The 17392-nt window shown below is 49.5% G+C and overlaps 1 protein-coding gene across 6 annotated transcripts in view; it reads left to right on the top strand.

Annotated features, from left to right (window-relative positions):
- The window catches only part of PRG4 (proteoglycan 4), a 415676-nt gene that overhangs the window by 162267 nt on the left and 236017 nt on the right, over positions 1-17392 (top strand). For 5 of the 6 annotated variants that reach the window (XM_078642714.1, XM_078642681.1, XM_078642688.1 and 2 more), the window contains one exon: positions 15180-15320. The exons of the other annotated variant lie outside the window; for it this stretch is intronic. In XM_078642714.1, coding sequence (XP_078498840.1) covers positions 15180-15320 — 141 coding nt within the window. The remainder of the gene's footprint in view (positions 1-15179; positions 15321-17392) is intronic. 6 annotated transcript variants of the gene reach the window in all.

The raw sequence follows: 17392 nt of genomic DNA, 5'->3' as shown, positions 1-17392 counted from the left end.
CTTCTGACTGGTACGGGGTCACTAACCAAGGTGCTGATCGGTACACAGACTGTGGGGGAAGAGTACAATGTCGCAAGGAGCTGCAAAAAAACTGCCCCCACTCCCAACCGGCTAAGAACCTGCCTCATGAAAGCTCATTCGACCGAATCGAAGGCCTTTTCCATATCTAAGAACACCGCAACTGCGGGAACCTTCGGATGGGTGTGCTTGAAGTCCGCAAACACCGTACGGAGATTATAGGTTAAATTCCGGCTGGGAACAAAGCCAGCTTGCTCCGGGGCCACCAGGGTGTTTACCAGTGGGCTCAGCCGATTGGCCAGTATTTTTACAAAGATCTTTGCGTCTACATTCATGAGGGATAAGGGTCAGTACGAGGCGCACTCCTCTGGTGGTTTCCCCGGTTTGAGGATGGCGACCAGAATCGCCTCCTGCATAGTGGGAGGCATCGTTCCTGAGGTACAGAAGTCCTCGAACAGCGCGAGGAAGTGTGGAAGTAGGAGATCCTGAAACAAACGCTTTATAGAAGGTGACAGTGAGGCCGTCACTCCCCGGCACGCTCCCCGCCCTCATTCCTCTCTTTCAATGGGGCGCATCAGGAGTTTAATGTAAGTCAAATAGTCTAATATGCGCTCATCCGAGCCACTGTCTCGCGAAGAATATAGATCTGCATATTACCTACAGAACCGCTCTGCAACTTGTGCCTCTGTGAGTAGAGGCTCTCCCAGTGGTGGTGTAATGTCTGGTACCATAGTTCTATCCCTACGCTGTCTAAGGATCTGCGCAAGAACCGTCCCCGGCCTCTCGCCCTCGCCAAAGGCACAAGCGGTGGCATACTTCCCAAGGTGTTTCAGTTCCACATCTGCCTCCTCGTGATACCCCCCAAGCGTCTGCGCAAGTTCCCGCGCTAGTTCCTCACTTTGATTTGTCACACGAGAGGACTCACGGTCCTTCAGTTTGCGTTCTAAAGCCGCCAATCTAACGGGTATTGATTTAAGGACCCCTGCGTGTTTAGAGATAGTTATCCCCCTGATGAATACCTTGAAGGCCTCCCAGACTGTTTGAAAGGAGTCCACCGAACCTATGTTCAGCTCGAAAAATGACTCAATGGACGCAGCAAGTTCCTCCTTAAACACAGGGTCAAGAAGGGAATAGGGCGGGAAATGCCATAAGAATGGGGGAAATTCGTCCCCCAGGTGAGGCAATTTTCAACAATATTGGTGAATGATCAGAGTTGGAGCGGGGAGGATCGTGCACGCATGTATGTGTGGAAGTAAGTGTTGTGAGGCTAACCAATAGTCTATTCTCATGTGGATGTTATGGTGTGCTGAATAATGAGTGTAGCCTCCCAGTCGCGGGTGCCTGTGTCGCCAGACATCGCAAATGTCCAGCCGCATAAGGGACGACTCCACAAATCTGGCCTAGGCCGAAGGTCGCCTGTCTGGGCCATCAGACCTATCTAGCCCCGGGTGTCTAGTAAAGTTAAAATCTCCTCCCCATAAAATGCGGTTCTGTGCATGGCACAGGGTTGCTAGCTGGTAGTAAAAATCTGGGTGGTTGTAATTAGGGCCATATATATTAAAAAGGAAAAGTTCCATTCCCTTACCGCGACACCGGAATATGGCAAATCGACCCTTTCTGTCTGTGTCTATGGGTGTGAGTTGCAACTGTGATTTCGGGTTTATCCACGTCAGGACCCCCCTGGCATGTGATGTGAAACCTGCAGCATGTACATTTCCCAGAAGACCTTTAGTTCTTAAAATGGGGATATCTGGTCAGAGGTGTGTCTCCTGCAAAAGGGCCACATCAACCTTGTGTCTATAAAGGTTTTTCAGTATTTTACGAACCTTACGGTAGTCGTTAACACCACGGAAGTTCCAGGTAAGGAAGACCAGGGCGTCTTGTGCGGTATCCGGGGCAATCGTCAATGTGTCTGCCATAAGGAGCTGTTGGGACTCAAGGGTAACAATGTCAGTCTCAACAGGACCATGCCATTCCATACTCCTGTAACATGAATTATCATAACAATGAATACACCCCAAAACATTCCGAATCCGTGCTCGCCCTTTGCTCTTGTCTGACCTAAGGCTTGAGGACCCACAATTGTCCATTGTGCACCCACCATCATGCAACACATAAAAGCAATCGGCAAGAATGAGCATTGGGTATCATCAAAATTCAATCCCCACCCATGCCTGCCCAACCCCAATTTGGCCGCGATACCATCCCTCCCACCCAGAAACAAATCCCACCCGTTCCCAAACAGCAAAACTCATCCCAAGTGTGATTCACGCAGGGCTGGATGTAGCTCGCACCACTATGAAAGTGTGGAACCACCAGGGATCCATCTCCTCATCCCGCCCGAAAGAACTACTCCCAGCTGGGGGATAGTGTAATATAATAGTGTTCAGCACATCTCCGGGAGGCAAAAACCATATAACACAGGCAATAGCCCCAGCCAGTCTGCCCATAGCGACTAATCCTTCCCATCGATATTGCCAGGCATGACTAAAGCTAGATCATGCAAAAAGATCAATGTGGTCTCCTCCTCCTGAATCAGCATATCTCCCACCCCACCCCCACAAGGCAAATCCCTGAGAAACAAACCCTCGAGGAGATCTACTATAGGGCTCAGTAATATTATCCTGTTAGGTAGCACTCCCCGCACAGCGTCCTCAAAAATAACAGAGCCTCCCAACCCCCGCCAACAACCACCGGCTGCACTCAGTAGGTCAAGGATCCCCCACAGAGTCAATCCTGCTCATCCATATGACCACCGCCGATTCATCCAGGAGGCGTTGTTCCGGGTGAAGTCGCTTTTCCTTTGTCCAGTCTTTTAACACCTTTTATAGGGCCTTTGGATCCGTGAAGATATGCGAGCTGCCCTGTCGATTAACTCTCAACTTTGCGGGAATACAGCATGGCGTGGTCCGCCCCAAGTTCCCTGAGCTGTCTCTTCATTGGTGCCAAACTGTCGGCGGGCCTCCTGGACTTTGACTGTAAAGTCAGGGAACAGCGAAATCGTTGACCCCTCAAACCTTAGGGGCTGTTTCTCCCGTGCTAGCTTGAGGGCGATATCCCTGTCCCTGTAGTTAAGCAACTTCGCTATGATCGGTCTGGGAGGGTTACCTGGTGTAGGCCTCGGCCCCAGGGATCGATGTGCCCTTTCTACCACGAACATGTTTGAGAAAGCAGAGTCTCCCAGCAGCGCCTTTAAGCAGTTTCTCTGTGAAGAGTTCCATGTTCCCCGTAGCTGTCGAGAACGGGCTTCCAAGTCCTCTGTTTTATCCTGCAAAACTTGGAGCACTCTGCCCAGCTATTTATGTTTAGTGTCGAGAACAGTTTGCGCCTTCTCTGCTTCAGTTAACCTGCGTTCCTACATGTCCAGCCATTCCGCATGCTTGTCGAGTCGTTCTGCCATGCGGTCCATTCTATAGGTTAGAACATCCATTTTGGTGCCTAAGGAGGATATGCCCCCCGGAGGTTCTTTTCCATATTCAACAGTAGGCTGCGGATGTCCTGTCGTTGATCATCTAGTTCCTGTTCTTGTTCTCCAGCGCCCTCCTCCGTGACGGACTCGCTGGTTTTGGACCGCTTCTGGTCAAAGGACAGTTTAGATTGTGTCCTATCTACTCGCCCCATATTGGAACTGCGCACGGGGCACCTCCAGTGCAGGGGGGCAAGCCAAGCCCTGGGAAAGCTGCAGGAGCCTCAGCACCATCCAACCAGGGGCCACACAATGATTAACCAGAATTCGTCCAGCTCTACCCTGGGCTCGTCACATCCGCCACTTATCGGGGTGATCCACCGAGCAGCCAGCAGCAGGCATCGCAAAATGCCCCTCCCAACACGCGCCTCACCCCGGGGGTTCCTGTGGTAGCGCTCGCTCGTGTGCCAAGAGGGGTGCGGGGGAGGGGTGAGGGGGAAAGGAAATCCAAGCAAGGTCTCTAGTGCCTGCACCCGATGTAGGCCGTAAGTCGCCGTAGTAGTAGCACACCTGCTCTCCTGGCGCCGCCCGAGTACAGTTCAAAAATCAAGGTGGTAACCTCCGATAGCCTCCACACTCGTAGACGGGTCTCCCCCTTTGGCCAGCACCAGTCACTTCTCTGCCAACCAGCGCGCAGCCGATCCCCTACCAGACCCCAAAGACCGGAGGGGAGGATGGGGACGCGCACCTCTCCCAGAGCGCATCCGTAGCAGGCAGGTCCAGGCGCTCCTGTAGGAATAACGCCGCAATCAGCAGGGCTCTCCGCAGCAGATATCTACAATCCCCTGGGCATCCTCACCTGCGCAGTCCAAAGAGTGAGAGGAGGGAAGAGGGACCCCATGGCGCGGCTCACACAGTCCAAGGCTCAGTGTGTCACGTAATGTCTCTCAGCCCATCCGCCACCTCGGGCAGGCGACGAAAACCGCTACTGGGCGCCGCAGGGCCCAACCAGCAGGGCCCACCACACTGGTCGCCGCAGGCTGCCTAAGTCCATAAACCCAGGTACATGGGGGGGTCACAGAGAGCAGCCGCCACTGTCCGCCCGCCAGGGGGGCCTCCGCAGGGTCACAGCACGCTCCGGAGTTGGCACTCAGCTCGCGCCTCGGTGAGGGCCCTCCGCATCCAGCCAAACGCGGCCCATGCTCACCTCCAGACGACGTGCTCGTCTCTCCCTCCAGCCCGCTCCTCAGGCCCTCTCCTGGCCGCTACAGCTCGTCGGGTGCAAGTGGGGGAGGGCAATTCCCCTGCCAGCCGCCAGAAACAGATATCGCCTCACAGCCGTCGTAGCTGGGCCTCCGCAGGAAACCACTCGCCGCCTTCCAGTCGGGGGGCGAGGAGGAGAAACTCAGGCCTCAGCTCTCCCGTCACCTGAACTGGGGCCGCAATGGCATGCAGAGGACCGTAACTTTGCCGATACAGCAGGTAGGCGCTCCAAACCAAGAGCGATCTGCCCCTTGAGGTCTCCGCTAATTACAAGGTAGCTCACAGTGGGGGAAGAAATGGCACAGCTGAAGGCTATTTGACCGGATAGTTGGCGGTCTGTAGGAGCTCTCGGCTCAAGCGGCCATCTTGGTCACGATCTAGCTCCGCCCCCACCCCCTAAGATTTCTTTACTGCTGGTGAAAATGTCTGACTGGGGATGATAACCCCAACGATCGGGCTGTGTTGTGACTATATATTCCGGTCCAAGGAAGACATGGCTTGGCAGTTCGGGCAGGACTGTTCCCATAAGGCACAGGGTCAGACTGATTTGCATATAGCCATGTCTGAACTGGGGTGGCTGAGTGAACTAAAGAATGGTGATGGATTAAACCCAGATCAGTTGACTGGGGGTGAGTGTTTGATTTGTTCAAACGCTCCGTCCATCATCCCCTTTTGTATCGCTTTGTTCGCCCTAAGTGTGGCAGGGTATGCTCAGACGTGAGTCCCTTGTTCACTTGGCCACTGGATTCAAGATAGCCTGGCTGATGAGGATTATGAATCCGAATCCGGTCCCATGATGCTTGTTTCCGGTCCAAGGAAGACATGGCTTGGCAGTTCGGGCTGGACTGTTCCCATAAGGCACAGGGTCAGACTGATTTGCATATAGCCATGTCTGAACTGGGGTGGCTGAGTGAACTAAAGAATGGTGATGGATTAAACCCAGATCAGTTGACTGGGGGTGAGTGTTTGATTTGTTCAAACGCTCCGTCCATCATCCCCTTTTGTATCGCTTTGTTCGCCCTAAGTGTGGCAGGGTATGCTCAGATGTGAGTCCCTTGTTCACTTGGCCACTGGATTCAAGATAGCCTGGCTGATGAGGATTATGAATCCGAATCCGGTCCCATGATGCTTGTTTCCGGTCCAAGGAAGACATGGCTTGGCAGTTCGGGCTGGACTGTTCCCATAAGGCACAGGGTCAGACTGATTTGCATATAGCCATGTCTGAACTGGGGTGGCTGAGTGAACTAAAGAATGGTGATGGATTAAACCCAGACCAGTTGACTGGGGGTGAGTGTTTGATTTGTTCAAACGCTCCGTCCATCATCCCCTTTTGTATCGCTTTGTTCGCCCTAAGTGTGGCAGGGTATGCTCAGACGTGAGTCCCTTGTTCACTTGGCCACTGTATTCAAGATAGCCTGGCCGATGAGGATTATGAATCCGAAACCGGTCCCAGGATGCTTGTTTCCGGTCCAAGGAAGACATGGCTTGGCAGTTCGGGCTGGACTGTTCCCATAAGGCACAGGGTCAGACTGATTTGCATATAGCCATGTCTGAACTGGGGTGGCTGAGTGAACTAAAGAATGGTGATGGATTAAACCCCGATCAGTTGACTGGGGGTGAGTGTTTGATTTGTTCAAACGCTCCGTCCATCATCCTCTTTTGTATCGCTTTGTTCGCCCTAAGTGTGGCAGGGTATGCTCAGACGTGAGTCCCTTGTTCACTTGGCCACTGGATTCAAGATAGCCTGGCTGATGAGGATTATGAATCCGAAACCGGTCCCAGGATGCTTGTTTCCGGTCCAAGGAAGACATGGCTTGGCAGTTCGGGCTGGACTGTTTCCCATAAGGCACAGGGTCAGACTGATTTGCATATAGCCATGTCTGAACTGGGGTGGCTGAGTGAACTAAAGAATGGCGATGGATTAAACCCAGATCAGTTGACTGGGGGTGAGTGTTTGATTTGTTCAAACGCTCCGTCCATCATCCCCTTTTGTATCGCTTTGTGACTATATATTAAACACCTGATCTCAAAGTCAGCCTTCTCGCTGAATAATCTAGGTCCAATAAAGAGGATATCCATAAAGAAAGCTTGAACATCCCCTGAAAACCCCATTAATAAACTCCTGGGGTCCGATTCAGAAGGGTAAAGTAGGGGAAAGTCTAACTTACAGTTTTCGGTATTCACAAAGTGCATTTACTACTCGTAAATGCCGTTTTTGAATACTGAAAGTAGAACTTTACAACTTTCAGTATTCACAAAGAGTATTTACGAGTAGTAAATTGCTTTTGTGAATACCGAAAGTCGTAAAGTTAGACGTTAGTCTAACTTTACCTTTGTGAATCAATCCCAACGTGCGCATTCTAAATGCTACACTGGTACCAATAGTACAGCTTGTCCAGAAGGTGGTTGTTGTGTCCTAGCGACACAGTCTAAGGGTTAAAAATGTAAGCCTACACTTAACACCCACCCACCACTGATGTCACGACATCACGTGACACAGTTAATAAAGAGAGGCGAGCGCTCGTGCTCGTGGCTCACTAACCCAGTATACCTCTAGTGTCCGTGTCGCAATCATTACCAGCATGTGGGCCTAGGGCCCACGACATAACATTTGGCGACGAGGGTGCTGGTAGTTTGGTCTGCCCTGTTCCCATGATGCACTGGGCCAGGGACATACTAATTTGCATATAGCCAGGTTCTGAGCTGGGATGGGGCAGTGAGATAAATAACGGTGATGGATCAAGCCCTGATCTTTGGACTGGGTAAGAGTGGTCTGCTTAATTCAGACACTCTGTTCATCACCACCCCCTTTTCTGTATCGTTTTTGGCCACTATAGGTGTGGCATGGTATACTCAGACATGAGTCCCTTTCTCACTGCTCCATCAGGATTCAAGCAAGCCGGGCCGAAGAGGCTGAAATGCCGGAAACCGGTCCCCGGTAGTTTGTCTCCTTTCTGGTGAAGAATTGGCTTGGTAGTTTGGTCTGCCCTGTTCCCATGATGCACTGGGCCAGGGACAGACTAATTTGCATATAGCCAGGTTCTGAGCTGGGATGGGGCAGTGAGATAAATAACGGTGATGGATCAAGCCCTGATCTTTGGACTGGGTAAGAGTGGTCTGCTTAATTCAGACACTCTGTTCATCACCACCCCCTTTTCTGTATCGTGACCCCAAGAGCAGCATCCACAAGAAAAAGGGGGAGAGAATCATGCCCGAGGGAAGGGCACCCCCAGAGGAGGCAGCGCCGGCGCCGAGATGTCCCACGGGGCGAGTGCCGTGCCCCGGGCCTACTCCGTCACGAGAGGGTGACCGGGAGCTCACCCCGCACCTCTCAAGCCCTGCCGAGTGCTGCCTGCCGTGGGCGCACCATGAAGGAGAAAGCGGACCGGGCAGAGCCCACCTGCACCGGCCGCAAGTGCGTGGCCCCCACCGCGTGGAGACTGATGCGGTGTTCACCCACGAAGCCGGGAGGCCCGTCGGCCGGAGGTGAGCCCAGGAGCTGTGAATGGCCCCGGGGGGCCGCGCATGCCAGGAGCGACCCCCCTCTTATGACTGCATATCCGCCGTGCCCACCCGCATAGCATGGTGCCTTGCCGCGTGCGATGCGGCCGAAAATAAACTCATAATGAAGCAAGGCCAGCGGAGCCCACCCGCGGCCTGCCAGCAGCGACCCAGAGCCCCGCCGCGCAGCGTGTGACCGGAGCTGTTGCAGCGGCGGTGGGCTGAATGCATGCACGGTGTGAGAAGAGCCGCAGGGTGCTGTGTGGAGGAGGAGGGGTGAAAGCGGCAGAAGGCAAGACCAGCGGAGCCCACCCGCGGCCTGTCTGTAAGTGGCCCCCGTCCCCGCCGCGCAGTGTGGGGAAGTGAGGCTGCAGCGGCGGGGGAATAAACTTCAAAGGCAAGCGCCCGCAGCATGTGAAAAGCTGCGGGGTGCCGACGTTAAAGCAGGAGCCCACCCGCTGCCTCGCCCGATCGAACATGGCCCCCAGCCCCCCCCTGCCCGCGCGAGAACTGTGAGGCCGGCAGGCGGGAGGACAAAGAGAACAATGGCCGCCAGACAGTGCCCCGTACGACCGGACATGGCCCCCAGCCTCCCCCCTGCCCGCGCGCGAAGGGACTGAGGCTGCGGCGGGCAGGGAGCAGGAATAGTGAAAACAAACGCTGCCACAACAAATGGAAATCTACAAACGGCCAGCACCTTCAACATTAAAAAAAATAAAACGAACTGCAAATGCAGCAAGGCATGCTGCTAGCCACGGATAAGATTCTTCCTCCATCTGCAACTCCCTCGAGGTGTCTTCTGCCCTACTGCCACCATGCTAATGAAAAGAAAAAAAAAAATTGTTGAGACTTACCTGAATCAGCAGTGGCTCCAGCACCCCTCCCTCCGGCATGTCCACGAAGCAGGTCCTGCAAGCTGGGGCAGCAAAAGAAAATTTCAGGAAGGAAAGAAAGTCACCAAGAGGAGAAAGCTGCTGCTGAAGAAAAGCCCAAGCTACACTGCCATCTAGTGGACACTGGGGAGAATTGCACCAAAAGAAGCACAGATGAAGCAAACAAGCACAAGACAGCACAAGGGAAAGCCTACAGAACTAGAACAAGCCAGCAGCGACGCAGACGAAGAACTAGATCGATCATCACTGCTGAGGTGACGCCTGGGCGCCACAGGTGCTCACCGCAAAAGCAGGAGAGACAACAACCTCACGCTGGACGTCGAGGGAGAGTCAAGACGTCTACCGCATGCAGCAAGATCCAAAGGCAACCGATGGAAGAGCGCAAGTGTACCCCGGACGCGGACAGTACAGGACAGCGCCTAACAGAGAGGAAGCCACACCCAAAGCACCAGAAGACGTGCGAGGCAAGTACCCAAGTGTGAAGAAGAAAAGTGTGATACGCATGTGGAAGAGCGACGACGCCAAAGAATCAAATGAACCGCAAGGAACAAAGCTACACTGAAGATGTACCACGACGGTACCAAGTGAAGCAAGAACTTGCCACTGCAATGTACGCGGACGTGCAACGGAAGAGTAACGCAAAGTTACCCCGCAGCCAAAAGGAGGCGAAGCAACCAAGCATGGTCAACGCCCCAAGAAGTTAAAGAGCCTCACCGGAAGCGCGCACGAGAAGTGCACCCACCAGAGAAGGTCCATGGAGCGGTGAAGTAACCCTCCGGAAACAGCAGAGCACACGAAGAGTGCAGGCGAAACTGCGCCAATGCAAAAGCACTGCAGCAAGAACTAATAGCGATCCCAACGATCGCGGATAGCGAGAAGACTCACGAAGAGAAAGCTGTCCACCCCATCTGGTAGCAAAGAAGATCGCCCAAGGAAAAAAGGATGATCCGACAAGCCAGAGGGGCGCCCAAACAAAAGCCGATCACCCAGATGGTCGCCCGAGAAGGTAGAAGAAGAAAACCGACCTGCCACCAGGTCGCCGGAATGCTGACCCGCCATAAAGGCGCAGCGAAGGTATTCTGCCAAGAAGTCAGGATGAATATGTCCTGCCAGAAGACGTCCGTGAACTGAGAGATCAGAAGACCCGGAGAGACGGACGCAACACCAACAATAACTGGAAGTAATAGGAGGCAAGAAAGAAGATTGTAACGACCGGTCCAGTCACCGAAGAGTGGAGAGAAGACAGTGTCCTAAAGACAGGACAAGACCAGACGGAAACAGGCGGAATGAACGCTGCTTGAAGAAGCCTGGTCAGCAAAACAAAGAAAGAAAGGTGACCGCACCGTGTCGCGAAAATGAAAGGGAGAAGAGTGGCACGATGCCATGAAGAAAAGAACTGAAGTAAGAAGTCATGTGGCACGACGCCATCGGGAACATCTGGAAAAGGTGAAGAGAGGTGTAACAAGTCCACACACCTACAAGAAGAAGAAGAGGTGACACACCACAACATCGTGTACAGTGACCCGCATGTCCAGGAGAACACTGATAGCACCAAGAACAGAATAGGCACCTATTCACAAGACCCCGACGACTCGTGGACGGTAGGAGAGCACAGGCCGGACCATTGGCAACACCCACCTTTGGGATCGAGCGGAAAACTGGAAGCGGAGGGAGCTCAGATGGCCTGAACAAGGAGAACTGACCATTCCACGCCAGCCCGTGGAGATCCAAGGGGCAAAGGCCTCAGGGACACCGGTGGCAGAGGGTCCTGACACGAGAGATGAATCCATCGCCGTCTAACCTGCACGTCCCAGGAAGGATAGGAACCTGTGCGCAAAGGCAGGAGTCAACGACTACCCTTCAGGTGGAGCTACGGACTTTGTGAGGTAGTACCCTCATCGTCTCCTCCATTCACACGCAGACTGTGGAGTTGGAGCAACGCTGTGGAATAATACCCGGCCCAGTGAAAACCTGATGAAAAGGGCCTCCGGGACATCTCGTGGCAGGAGAACACCCAAGAGAGGGACGTCCTAGTGAGAAGAATGTCCTTTGAACACTCCATCCTTTGTAAAGTAAAGCCAAGCTGCCCACAGTGAAGAAACCGACGGACCAGTAGAAGACAACATCCTTCAAGTCCAACATCTGGTCATCCTGTTTGACGTCACCCTCAAAAGCAAGATCTCAGTGGACTGACCAACACACTTCCACGGCGCAAGTCCAGAAGCGCACGCCCACCGAGAACCAGGACGTCAAGCCCAGAATAACTAAAGTTTCAGCAGCAATTTCCACCGTCGTCATCAAGCAAGCAGCTGAAGAGACTCAGTGTAGATTTGTAATTATTGTATATTTGTGTATTTTCTCCCACAGATTCGGACTTTTGTCTTTCCTTAATTTTTATCAAATTTTGGGAGGAATGTTGTGTCCTAGCGACACAGTCTAAGGGTTAAAAATGTAAGCCTACACTTAACACTCGCCCACCACTGATGTCACGACATCACGTGACACAGTTAATAAATAGAGCCGAGCGCTCGTGCTCGTGGCTCACTAACCCAGTATACCTCTAGTGTCCGTGTCGCAATCATTACCAGCATGTGGGCCTAGGGCCCACGACATAACAGGTGGTGTCCTGATCTGCACGCAACACGTTCTTTGCTGAGTCCTGTCCATCCTGGAACATTTGAGCCACTGAGTGCCAGCGGGCACCAGAATGTCCAGCATGATCACACTGGCTATGTCTCATGCAGCATGTGTACATCGCGCAGAAGGCACACCACATTCAAGAAACATAAAGCCTGGATTCAGCTGAAGAAAACATTTTCTATCCAAAGACATAGATACATTTTGAGTCCCTATTCAAAGGGTTTGTAGGAAAAGCCTTTGGATTGACTTTACTTGTGGATGCCTGTACCACAAGGCTTTTAGTCACGGAATGTGTCATCAAAAAGTCAGGGTTACGAGGGGCTACTCTTTTCTATCTAGCCACAGGTCATCTGTCCAGGGGGCTGAACATGGGTAGACCAAGCAATAGAGTAGTCAGTAAATTAAAATACACCCCACTTTGAAACAAAACTCTAATGACACTGAATGAAAGAAATAGTAAGCCCGACACTTCCTGGATTCGCTCTCTTCACCTGTACATTCTCAAATCTATCCATTCATCCTCCCACTCTTCCATCCATCCATTCTTTGATCCTTCACCCCATCCTTTCATTATTACAACCAGCCGTTGACATTCCTTCCATCCATCGGTCCACTCATTTATCCATCCTTTCACTTGTCAATTCATCATTTCAACAATCTATCCATCTATCCATCCTTTCACCATTCCATCCATTCAATGATCATTCCCTTCACACATCGATCCACCATCCCTTCACTGTTAACTAACAGCCTTTCATCCAACCTTCCATCCACCCATTCATTCTTTCACCCTTCCTTCCAACATTTTGTTAATAGATCCTTTCACCCATCTATCCAAACTTTCATTCTTCCAACCATTTATTTATCCTTGTCCCTTCTATGTTGTTCTTACCATTCCTTCCTTTCACTTCTCCTTTCACCTTTCCTTCCTTTCTTTCATATTTACTTCCTGGTTTCCTTCCATGCTTTCTTCTTTACCAGTTCCTAGCTACCATCATTTTTTCTTTTCTCAAACTATTATTCCAATATTATCTGCGCCCCTACCCCACGTCCCAACACTCATTTTAGATTCCTGATCATTTCATTCTAGTTAGAATTAAATGTTCATAATTTCTTTTCTCTCTTATTTCCCAAACGTGGCTCTTTTAGCAGCTGTTGGTCCGCACTTGTCAGCTCTGCTTTGCTCTTCCGCAGATCGTTTTATGAGTCTTTGTCTGCAGGCCTGAAGAGATAAGAGGCCAAATAGAAAACGAATAAATATTTAGTGGACCCAGACTGCAAGGCCATCCAGTTCAGTCCCTACACCACTGAGACCAAATGACCATCAGAGTATCCAAAAGAGGCTTGTGGAATGGTAATTGTGGTAAAGATGAAGTTAGACAAGGCTACATCCTTGACTGTATAATCACTAGTTGTCTTAGTAATTTCATAACACAGCCCGGGCCAGAAAAGTGATTGGATTCAGTACTGACGCGGTCAGCATGGGCAGCGGCACAGAACGAACTGCCATTGACCACGGGGCCAGAATAAAAGTCTGGACCAGCTTCTGTGTGGGCTTGTAATGAGTCTTGAGGTATCATTGAGCGTTGAGGAAGTGCCCACAGGTGGCCCATGCAGCTCTGCTGTTGCGCCAAAGGGAACAGGTGGTATCTGGAAAATTTGTAGCATGGCCTTCTTGAAGGCCACCATCTGTTGCAGGATAGACATTTGCCTTGGAAATTTGGGGTGCACCAGAACCAAATGCAGCACTGACTCAAAGTAAGACGACACTGGATCCTTGTTACTGTTCATCTGGCTTTAAGTTGCAGGATGTGGCTGAGTCCTGCTTGGCTTTCTTGTGCATACGGTGTATTTATTACTTTGACTTACAAGCAGTCTTAGAGCGGAAATGCAACTTTTGCGTAGGACCAACATCCTGGCCAAGATAAAGAATGGCCCCCGTGACACGGAGCAGAACTTTTGTTTCAAATATTACATCTTCCTATGCTCCGCAATGTAACATCTTGTCTTCCACTACCTGATTGGCTTCAGGTGTATGAGGGCACAAGCACCATAGGCACATGTTGTGCAGGACTGTGGCCAGCATCTGTTTCCTGCAGTCGCTGCGCACCTTCAATTCTGCCGTGGTACAGCTTAAATTCTGCCGCTTTCATAGTTTGAAGATGTCAGAAAACCAACAGAGCGCTGGATCATGCCAAAGGGCCCGGAAACAAAGGAACTGATGTCAGTGTGCAGGAGTGGTTCTGTCTATGGTGGAAATTGAGAAATTTGCATTTAGAAGTAGCCATCAAAATCCACAACTTAACTTCACAAAATATGGTAAATATTGAAGTCCAGCTGGTCAACTATCCACTCTAATAAAGAGTGAACTGGTACAACTGTATTTATGTATGTAACTGGTATTTGTATAGTGCACCCCTAGACAAAATGCAGCAGGACACTGCACAAGGTCAAACGCAAGCAAACAGTCAATGAGTGAAAGCAAAGGCAGATGCAGAGTTATCTAAAAAGGTGCATCTACAATTCTTTCCTAAATTGGAGCAGCATTTGGGCAGTCCTGGTGGACAAGGGATGAGGTTCCAGTAGCTGTGTGCGTAGATGGAAAAGGACAGCTGCCTTGTTTTTTTGCTTTTTACACTTCCATAGTCACCAGTTGGATGGTGTCCGGGCTCCAGGTCTACTGAGAGCCACTAGCGATAGTGGGCATGTCTGTAATATAAGAGAGGTTGCTGGTTGGGATGGCTTGTAAATGATGGAGCCGGGTTAAAGATGGTGTGGTCGGACAAGGGTAGCCAATGAAGTTCTATGAAGATGGGGATGATGTGATCAAACTTCTTCCGCCCCTCGTTACGATGTGCCGCGGCATGTAGGATGCCTTTAAGGGGGTCTATGTGGAGTCTGGTAGGCCATGGGGCAGGATGTTACCATCATCCACATTCAAGAGTTTGAGAGTTTAAACAGCAGATCTGCAGTCGTTTGCTGCAAGAAGCGACTTTACTTTCTTAAGAACAGAGGCCTATTACTAGGTCATCTTTGTGTTTTGACAATGTGTTCCTACAGAGTGAGGTTGGGATTCAGAGGTAACCCAATTTTTGTGAGGGAATCCAAGTGACTTGGCAGTCAGTGAAAGTTGGGGTTCAAGCTGCCAATGTTCATGTCATTAAGCCAGGTTTGTACTATTTCTTGCTTGTTGTAATAACAGAACTTCTTTTTTTAGTGGGATGAGTTTTAGGGAGGTGCTGGACATCCAGGCCTGGGTGAGATATAGGCAGTGTTTGAGGATTGGATTTCTGGATTGGAGAAGACGTTTAAGTAGAGTTGTGTGTCGTCAGCATATTGGTGACTGGTGTTATCCATGAATAGAGCCACAGGTAGCTTTACAGCTAGTGATAAATAAATACAATTAAAGTGGAAATATGAAAACTGATATTAAATCGTTCTATTGTGCTTCTCTGTAGAACATTTAAAGGACCTGTTATCTCCTCCATCTTCTGACCCAGACGGTTCTGGGAGCAACAAGGATGAAGGAAATCGCTTACCTAAATCTCCCAAAAAGAAGAGAAGATGGCATATGACATATTCTGAGGAAGATTTACAAGGTATGGATTTAAATGAGAATAAATCAACCCTTAAGGTATACCTAGAGGATGTTGCATTCTGTCGCAAAATGTTGACCAGTTGACTCAGCGCCCAAGGTTCATTTATGGTTGGGCAGGTGCACTTATCTCATAAATGAGTTTCTTAATGGGTGGTATTGTCCTCAACTGCATTCTAAATAATTGTTCAGTGTTCTGGACCCATTGCCCCAGAGCTGCTGGAACATGTTTGTCTTTTGTATGATGCATGTACCCAAAAGATGTATTTGAATGTTTCTGGCATATTCCCAATTTTTGTTCGAACTTCAATATGAGCTTGTGCAGCATCTCAGTTCTCTCTTCAAAGGGACCAGGCCAGGGATCCAACTCATGAGGCATAAGAAAATCTTCTGTAGTTTTTGATTTTCATGTTGTTTACTTTATTGTGTGGAAATACCCTTAAACTATGATAGCAAGTAAGGGACACGAGTGCCCAGAGGAAGAAATAATGAGTTTTGGTTGTTAAAGCCATCATAACACCTGCTGTACTTGATTCTGGTGAGATGGGTGGTGCTATGGTATACCGGTGACTAATAGGAAAAAGGATGATAGGCCATTAAAATGGTCTAAACTTGGTTTAATCCAGCTATCACAGGCTCCATAGAAAGGCTCAAGCCTTACTGGTCTTACTAATATTTCAAAGTGGATAAGGACAGTCAAACACATTCATACTATTCTGGGCAGCCATAGTGGTCATGGCAGTAATGCCAGTAATGCTATAATGTAGTCGTTGGTAATGACGACAAGAAGTAGGTCTCAGTTTGACCTTTACGCTGCACTCCTACAATGGGAACAATTAGAAGCCTGTTAGATGGATCTGTGGATTAATATTTCTGTTTTAATTAGATTTGTATGCAACCAGGGGGACATTTGTTTGAAACAGACATTCTCGCCACAACCTTTAATTCCTCAAAGACGGATACATTGAGCGTCAGATAACTTATTACTATGACCACAGACTTATTTACAAATCCAAGCATTGTAGAGTACAGAAAGAATCTAGAAAACCTTACAATTGGTTTTAGATTCTACGCACCCTGAGTCTTTCAGGTTGTTATAGGACGCAGCTGCAGTGGGGGCTTTGAACAAGCTCTTCTGTCAAATGAAAAGGAGGGGCTTATTCAGTCTTGCATTCTTTGGACAATTGAATAGGATGCCATTAGGGCTTTCTGATCCTCAGTCACCTGAGGCATAGAATGTATGGTGAATCTATTTTTTGTTATTTTATTGTCATTATTTTTTTTCTAAAGCTCATTCCTCACCCTGAAGCAAACTGTGAAAATTAACAATAACAATATTAACCAATGGCAAATAGAATAAGCACAATTAAAATGTTCAAATAACAAATAATGGAGCACAAAAAATAAATTCAATAAAAAAAGAGAAAGGACGAAAGAGATTATCCACCTCACAATTTACTGGGGAGACCTGAACCCTGCAGAGCAATGTTGCCTGGAAAAAAGATCTCAAAAGGTGGGAAAACTCACAGGGTTTTTTCCACAAGATTGGGTACAGGTGTATCTCATGCCAAGTCCTGAATAAAGTTAAAATCACCCCCTAAAATTATTGGACCAACTGCTCCCATAGCAATATTTTAAATCTGTCTTAATGAAACAGGTTCATAAAACTGGAGAGTAATAGCTGACCAGGTTTAGAGGATCACCATTCATACTATCTTTCAACCAAATCCACCTTCCCTGGTGAACTCTAATCACATGGGAAACCAGCCAATCTAGCCCTCTGCCTAGAATAACTGCCATCCCCTCACTCTCAGACCTGCTGAAGCAAAAGAAACTTTTGAATAATGCTTCAGAATAAACAGTTCTGGGGAGTTGTTTTTCAAATGGGTCTTGTATAAAAAATATTACTTTGGAGAGAAAGAGGTCAACCATCTAATCAGTCCCTCATACTTCTGTTTGTTTGACATACCTATGACAATGCAGGAAATATATTTTGCTTCAATACCCATTACATAGATACCCTTTTTTTATTAGTGACATTCCTGTAGACCATGTAGCTGGAAATTCATGATCAAA

This window comes from Lissotriton helveticus, chromosome 1_1 (assembly GCF_964261635.1).
Source record: "Lissotriton helveticus chromosome 1_1, aLisHel1.1, whole genome shotgun sequence".
NCBI lineage: Eukaryota > Metazoa > Chordata > Amphibia > Caudata > Salamandridae > Lissotriton > Lissotriton helveticus.
Note: the sequence above shows the minus strand (reverse complement) of the source record. Positions and strands in the feature narration are given on the sequence as shown.